Genomic DNA, 8,467 nt, shown 5'->3' with positions numbered 1-8,467 from the left:
TTGGGACCTACCCCCGCTAAGTCTAGCAAAACATAAACTAAAAGACTGAAATAATGAAAAGATAACATGACTATTGTCCTCGAAGAATGATAACTCACCACGGAAGCTGCTGAACTATTGATAGGGAACCGATTTAAACGTGATCTGGATGCTGAGAACCTTAACCTACATCACGAGAAAATGTAGCGCAGAGTATACATCAGTACGTGAAAGGTACTGAGCATGCATGATAGAGTAAAGCTGAAAAACTCATAATGATCTTAACGGGTCCTGAATGTTATCTTTGGGAATATCACATTCCCTTACTTTCAACTACTCTTATAACTCTTTCAACTCTGCTGGTGCCATTCTATATGGCGGAATAGATATAGGACGAGTATCTGGAAGAATATCTATACCTAAGTCTATCTCTCTTTCAGGAGGGACTCCGTGAAGATCGTTAGGAAAGACTTCTGGAAACTTTCTTACTACTGAAACTGACTGAATATGAGGTATCTCAACACTAAAGTCATTAACTCAGACTAAGTAATAGACAAACCCCTTATAAACTAACTTCCTTGCCTTAAGGTACAAAATTAAACGACCCTTAGGCACTGCTGAACTGCTTTTCCAATCTAAGACTGGCTCATTTGGAAACTGAAACTCTACAACTCAAATTCTACAATCAACTGAGGCATAGCAAGCATGAAGCTAGTCCATACCAAGAATGACATCAAAATATACCATGTATAACTCAACTAGATCAGCCATGGTACTTTTGTGATTGACGGAAATGGGACAATCATGATACACTCTCTATGCTAGAATATAATCACCAACAAATGTAGAAACACTGAATGGCTCACTAAGTTGCTCAGGATTAACATCAAAATTCATAGCAACATATGGAGTTACTAAAGACAAACTCTCTCCTAGGTCTAGCAAAGTATAAATAGTAAAATCAAAGACTTGGATCATACCAGTGACAACATCTGGCGAATCCTCTTGCTCTTGGCGACTGTTGATAGCATAGAAACGGTTTGTTCCTCCGCCAGTACCGAAATTAGCCCATCTAGGTGCAGCTTTTTCTGATCGAGCAACTGAAGAAGAATGGGCTCTGTTCCCCCCATTACCTTTACCTTACATGTTCTCAGGACAGTCCCTCATAAAGTGACTATTTTGACCACACTTGAAATAACCAGTAGAGCCCTCACGACAAATACCTGGGTGGTTCCTACCACACTTAGCGCAAGCAGGAGGCTTACTACCCCTTTGCGCCATACTACCCTGAGAATGGGCAGGCTTAGCTCTGAACTCAGCACTGAACTCATCCCCTGATGTATTAGCCCTCTTATTCTTAAACTCTTCTCTATCATTCATCTTATCCTCCTCAACTTGTTGTACATAGATTATAAGCCTTGCTAGGTCCATATCCCCTATCAGCATAGCTACCTTGCCTTTCTTGCTTGACTGACAAGACAACCCAGCAACAAATAAACTCATCTTGCTCCTCATGTCAGTAACCATCTCCGGAGCATAGTGGGAAAGTTGTGTGAACTTCAGACTGTACTCATGAACTCTCATAGACTCTGGATTAAGGGTGAGAAACTCTCTTATCTTTGCCTCTCGCAACTCACAGGGAAAGAAACGTCCCATGAGAGCACTCTATAACACAACCAAACTCACTATTGCCGCATCCTCAGCCCTATTATTTTTCCATTGGTCGAACCAGATTCTAGCGACACCCTTAATTTGGTATGCAACTTGTTGCACCCTCTCCGCATCAGCAATATGCATCCCATCAAATAACCTTTTTAACTCTTCAATGAAGTTCTCCAAATCCTCAGTGACACTTGAACCTGTGAAGCTTGGTGGGTTCATTCTTAAAAGCTCACGGATCCTTGAAGTATCAGCCACTTCTTGTCTATTACCTCTCTGTCCAACTTGATAGGTCTCAACATGACTTAACATCCGGATAGCTTCACAAAATTCAGCATTGGTGACCTCTCCTTAGGGTTGCACTTCTAGTGAATTAGGTACACCTTGTTCCTCGACATTTCTCTTAGCAGGATAACCTCTGACTGCTCTTCGTGGAGGCATGATTATCTGGAAACACGTGTAAGCACTAATTAAAGGGAAACATTTTAGAGATCAAACTCTAACGCACGAAATGATTATGAAAGAAGTGAAATAGTTCCTAAATGTTGCAGCCTCCTAATTATAGACGTGGTGCGCTTCACACCGATAACTAGGACTCTACAGACACGGCTTCATAGACTCCCTAGGACTCTTGAACTCTGTGCTTTGATACCAAGTTTGGCACCCCCTGAGCCTACACCCGGGACATGGCGGCACTCGAGAACCATTGCTGGCCCCAAGCGAACCTTTAGTCTGGCTTACTTACCCAGCGGAAGACTCTAAGCATTAAGAAAGGAATTCAGATGCTAAAAAACATAACCGTCTCAAACTGAACTCATAATATTTTGAAAATAAACATATAACTTAGTCAAAATGGCAACTCAAATCTGAACATAAGTCAATAACAAAATGATGACGAATGAACTAACATCTAACTGACTATCCATGAAGCCTCTAAAATAACTGAGATGGATGTCGGGACAAGCTCATGACATCCTAATGAACTATCTAATACTGAAAGTAAACAAAAGGGATCCTCCGGAATTCAAAAAGGCTAACCAACATACTCTGAACAACTCACTAGATCAACAATGTGCTTGATGTCGATCCTATTTACCTGCGTCTACATCATAATACGATGCAATCTAACTGGTAGCAGTACATTGAATGTACGAATATGTTGTGAGTTGGAATGATAAACACAACATAGGCTTGAAAGAATCTGAAAGGAACTGAAGAACTTACCAAGCTTAACTCAACTCAACATAACTGAACTCATTTCAATAAAAAGCAATTTAAAAGCAAGTGCAATATAAGGAAAAGTTGTTTAAAAACATGATGTCAACTTTGTGTATTTAGAAATATAATAACAACTCTCTATGAATGCAAAGATACAATATGATCTATGCTTGTATATGAAAAATACAAATATATCTAATGTATATAAAGATACAAAATAATGTTTTGGGAGTTTCTCTAACCGACAACCATCACATAAAAGCTATTGTGATGATACAAGGATCTCCCTCACGCTTCCAGCGCATCCTATACCCTGCCCAAGGTATAGGACCTGAATTACTAAGTGGATCCACTAGTCTATCCGAAAAAGATTCATCTAAAAAGTATGACCCTTTTCTACCCATGATGGCTACATGGTTTTGGGGGCTCATAGTTGTATGAACTCTTCCCCATGTCGGTCCTCAATATTACTCCCAAAATATACTAGCTCTTTATGTTTAAAGCATAATTCTTTCTGTGATTTGAGATAATTGCTCAAAACTTAGCTCAAAGGCTATCTTGGAAATCAAAGTTTCCCCTCTTGCTTAATTATGAAAGCATTTACTCTTTTATGAAAACTAGCTCAAATGCTCGTTGGAAATCAAGGTTTTCCTTTCTTGTTAAAATGTGAAAACATTTTAAACCCTTTGGGAATACATAGTCCCCATATACTTTTGAGTAAATGAACTTCAAGCTTTACTCTTTACTCTTTACTCAACTTGAACTTTAAGTCTTAGAACAAAGTTAAAGATTTGGCAAAAAGAATTTTGAAAAACTTTTAAAAACTTATCTTAACTTGACTCTTGACTTCTCTTGACTTTGATCTTAACTGCTCTTGACTTGACTCTTAACTGATCCTTGAATGGAATTATGGATTCAAGGATTAGGATTTGAGTTTGGAAGGATCTCATGTTGTTTAGGAATGATGTTAGATAGCTAAACATGAGAAAAACCGAAAATCGTTATCTGAGGGTGGGTCCGCCATGCGGATCGAAAAGATTTTAAAATTTAGTTTCAAAAATGACTTTTCAGGCAGAAGACTCTGTGATGGCTCTGCGACGTGAAACGAAAATCCCCAAAACTGGGAACCAGCTCCGCGACGCGCCATTGATGTCGGATTTTGTCCGATGAAATCTCTTCTTCGTTTTTCGTCTCTAAACCCTCTAAACTCCGTAGGTTCTTTCACCCAACATTTAGAATCAATTAAATGGTCAATGTACATCAGATTCTAGTCAAAATTGAACCTAAAATCACATATTAGGATCAAACAACTCCTCAACGAATTCAACGAAAGAAGAATCTAATGAAACTTCAACAGACCCATTCAACAACTCAATTTCTAAGCTTTCAAGAACTTAAATTCGCTGAAATAAATCAAGATTGGCGCGTAGGAAAATTAACCCAATGCTAGGTTATCTCACATACCTTGTAGGGATCACCCCCGAAGAAATCCACAAGCCAAACTCGACGATCTTGACGAATCTTGAACGTTCTTCTCCTTTCTCCTATTTTCTCATCTTCTTTTCTCTTCTCTCAAAGGCCTAACTCTTTTTCCAAAAGCGTAAATTGACCAAGTTCATTTTAGATCCTTAATTAATTCACGAAAACGAATCTAAGTAATTGGATAAGGAAAGGACTGAAATACCCTTCAAAAATCCGGATTGGACATTTCCTTATCTAAACAACCCAACTTCAAATGGGCATAACTCACTCATACAAACTTGGAATTGCACAAACTCAGCGGCGTTGGAAAGATCATTCTAAAATATTTCCAACCATATCTGGATCTACACCTAACTCATCTTGAGCTAGGAGTTATGGTCGTTTGAAGTTGACCAAAAACTCAGTTTTCCTAACTTAAACAATTTTCTAGATTTTTCATTCTTTCCAAAAATGACTATTTCCAGTTCTTAGCTTCTTCCTAGCTATTCGAATTTGCGAGCTGTTACAATGAAGGTGCTCATGGTCTGATGTCTAGGCCTGGTGCCGTGGACCCTTTCATGGTCCGTGAACCCTACCATGGTTCACTGCTTCAGGTATATTTCTGCAAAAAAATTTCTTGGTCTGGTTTTCGAGGTGTTACACTCCCACAATAATATTTTGTATTTTTATATACAAACGTAGTTCATATTGTATCTTTGCATACATACAGAGTTCTTATTGTATTTCTAAATACACAGAGTTGACATCATGTTTTAAACAACTTTTCCTTATATTGCACTTGTTTTTAAACTTCTTTATATTGAAATGATTTTAGTTATGTTGAGTTGAGTTGAACCAAGTAAGTTCTTCAGTTCCTTTCAGATTGTTTTCAAGATTAAGTTGTGTTAAGCATTCAAACTTGCATACTTGTTCATTCAGTGTACTGATTCCAGTTGCCCTACATCATCTTATGATGCAAACGCAGGTAACCAAGATCAGTATCTAGCGCATCGTTGATCCAGTTGAGCTACAGAGTTGTTGGTGAGCCTCCTTGATTTTTGGAGGATCCCATTTTTCATTACTTTATCATTTTAATTCATTAGGATGTTGGGGGTCTTGTCTCGACATCAATCTCAGTTATTGGAGGCTTCATAGATAGACAGTCAATTAGTTCATTTTTCTTTACTTTGTTATTGGCTTATGTTCAGAATTGAGTTGCCACTTTGGCTAAGTTAAATGTTTATTTCTAAAACATTATGAGTTCAATTGGAGATAGTTGAGTTATTTAGCATATGAAGCCTTTTCTTAATGCTTAAAGTCATTCGCTGAGTAAGTAAGCCAGGCCAAGGGTTCGCTTGGGGCCAATAGTATTTCTCGAGTGCTGGCCACGTCGAGGGTGTAGGGTCGAAGAGTGAAAAACTTGGTATCAGAGCATAAACTTCAGAGTCTTAGGGAGTCTATGAAGCCATGTTTGTAGAGTCCTAGTTATCGGTGTGAAGCGCGCCACATCTATAATTAGGAGACTGCAACATTTAGGAAATTCATTCACTCCTTTCATATTCATTTCGTGCGATAGAGTTCATCTCTATATAGTTTCTTTCTAACTCGTGCTTACGGGTAACCGATTATGAGTTGGACTGTTTTGAGTGTGCTTTCATGAGGCGTTTCTTTCCTTGTGAGCTAAGAGAAGCAAAGAGATAGTTGTTGACATGAGGAGTAGGATGAGTTTATTCGTTGTTGGGTTGACTCGTCTGTCAAGTAAGGAAAGTAAGGCAGCCATGCAAATAGGGGACATGAACATAGCAAGGCTGATGATCCATGTGCAACAAGTTGAGGAGGACAAGCTAAGGGATAGAGAATAGTTTAAGAAAAAGATAGTTAAGACATCAGGGAATGAATCTGGGCAGCAAAAGAGTAATGAAAACCGGTCTTCTTTCCAACATAAGCAGAAAAGACCTGTTCCATCATCTGCTAGGGCACATCCACCAAGGAACAAATGTGAGTACAATAGTCAGAATTCCCATAACATCAGAGCTAGACCTGTGCATACACAATGTAGTAAGGTACTAGGGGGTCCTAAGACTCCTTCATGTGCTAAGTGTGGTAGGAGCCACTCAGAGGTGTGTCGTGATGGATCCACTAGTTGTATCAAATGTGGCCAGAACGGTCATTTTATGAGAAAGTGTCCTAAGAGCAGACAGAGTAATGGTAATGGGGACAATAGAGCTAAGTCTTCTTCAGTTGCTCCAGACAGAGCTGCACCTAGAGGGTATACTTCTGGTACTGGCGGAGGAAAAAATAGCTTATATGCTATCAATAGTCACCACAAGCAAAAGGATTCGCTAGATGTTGTCACTGGTATGATCCAAGTCTTTGACTTTATTGTTTATACTTTGCTAGATCCAGGAGCGAGTTTATCCTTTGTAACTCCATATGTTGCTATGAATTTTGATGTTATTCCTGAGCAACTTATTAAACCATTCAGTGTTTCTACACCTGTTGGTGAGTCCATTCTAGCAGAGAGAGTTTATAGTGATTGTCCCATTTCCGTCAATCACAAGAGTACCATGGCTGATTTAATTGAGTTAGACATGGTAGATTTTGATGTCATTCTTGGTATGGACTGGCTTCATGCATGTGATGCCTCAGTTAATTGTAGAACTCGAGTTTTCAAGTTTCAGTTTCCAAATGAGCCAGTCTTAGAATGGAAAAGGTGTTCAGCAGCGCCTAAGGGTCGTTTCATTTTGTACCTTATGGCAAAAAAGTTAGTTTCCAAGGGGTGTGTCTATCACTTAGTCCTAGTTAATGACTCAACTGTTGAGGTACCTCCTATTCAGTCAGTTTCAGTAGTCAAAGAGTTTCTAGAAGTCTTTCCTGATGATCTACCTGGAGTCCCTCCTGAGATATAGACTTCGGTATAGATATTTTTCCAGATACTTGTCCTCTCTCTATTCCTCCATATAGAATGGCTCCAACAGAGTTGAAAGAGTTAAAAGAGCAGTTAAAAGATCTTTTAGAGAAAGGTTTTATTCAACCAAGTGTATCACCTTGGGGCGCTCTGGTCTTAGTTGTAAGAAAGAGAGATGGTTCCCTTAGGATGGGTATAGATTATCGTCAATTGAACAAGGTTACCATCAAGAAAAAGTATCCTCTTCCGAGAATTATTGATCTATTCGATCAGCTTCAGGGTTCTTCTAGTTTTTCAAAGATAGACCTCAGATCAGGTTACCATCAGCTGAGGGTAAGGGAATGTGATATTCCCAAGACAACATTCAAGACCCGTTATGGTCATTATGATTTTCTGGTCATGTCGTTCGGTTTAACTAATGCACCTGCAACATTCATGGACCTTATGAATAGAGTTTTCAAACCTTATTTAGATATGTTTGTTATCGTCTTCATTGATGACATACTAATCTATTTAATGAATGAAGAAGATCATGCTAGCCATCTCAGAATAATTCTTCAGACATTGACAGATAAGGAGTAATATGCTAAGTTCTCTAAATGTGAGTTTTAGCTTGAGTTTGGGGCGTTCTTGGGCCACATAGTTTCCGGTGATGGAATTAGTGTTGATACCCAAAAGATTGAAGTAGTGCAGAATTGGCCTAGACCAACATCTCCAACTGATATTAGGAGTTCCTTGTGTTTGGCTGGCTATTATAGAAGGTTTGTAGAAGGGTTCTCATCCATTTCGTCTTCTTTAACCAAGTTGACTTAGAAGACAGTTAAATTTCAATGGTCTAAAGTTTGTGAGAAAAACTTTCAGGAATTGAAAAAGAGTTTTACTACTACCTCAGTTTTGACCTTACCAGAAGGTACTCAAGGTTCTGTGGTGTATTGAGATGCATCTAGAGTTGGTTTGGGTTGTGTGTTAATGCAGAATGACAAAGTTATAACTTATGCCTCCAGACAGTTGAAAGTTCATGAGAAGAACTATCCAACCCATGACTTAGAGTTGGATGTCGTAGTATTTGCTTTGAAGATATGGCGTCACTATTTGTAAGGTGCTCATGTTGATGTATCCACTGATCACAAGAGCCTTCAATATATGTTCACTCAGAAAGAGCTTAAACTCAGACAAAGGAGGTGGTTAGAATTACTCAAGGATTATGACATGTGTATTCTTTATCACCCAGGTAAGGCTACT

The 8,467-nt window shown here is 38.8% G+C and overlaps 1 protein-coding gene across 1 annotated transcript; it reads right to left on the bottom strand.

The window, feature by feature from the left end:
* Positions 1-1,119: 1,119 nt before the first annotated feature.
* Positions 1,120-1,950, bottom strand: LOC125830099 (uncharacterized). The gene is made up of 2 exons (XM_049509313.1): positions 1,666-1,950; positions 1,120-1,449 (listed from the first exon to the last, which is right to left on the bottom strand). Exons 1-2 carry the CDS (start codon positions 1,948-1,950, stop codon positions 1,120-1,122), a joined length of 615 nt encoding a protein of 204 aa, XP_049365270.1.
* Between the last annotated feature and the right edge of the window lie 6,517 nt (positions 1,951-8,467).

The sequence above is a fragment of the Solanum verrucosum genome, unplaced genomic scaffold (genome assembly GCF_900185275.1).
Source record: "Solanum verrucosum unplaced genomic scaffold, falcon-dt-bn FXZP01000151.1, whole genome shotgun sequence".
NCBI classification, from domain to species: Eukaryota; Viridiplantae; Streptophyta; class Magnoliopsida; order Solanales; family Solanaceae; genus Solanum; species Solanum verrucosum.
Note: the sequence above shows the minus strand (reverse complement) of the source record. Positions and strands in the feature narration are given on the sequence as shown.

What these genes read in the sequence shown, in the direction of transcription:
- LOC125830099 (XM_049509313.1), bottom strand. Translation starts at nt 1,950, where the DNA reads ATGTTAAGTCATGTTGAGACCTATCAAGTTGGACAGAGAGGTAATAGA. An exon ending in GGGCTGAGGATGCGGCAATA is followed by an intron (nt 1,450 to 1,665) that starts GTGAGTTTGGTT and finishes TTGTCTTGTCAG; the next exon opens with TCAAGCAAGAAAGGCAAGGT.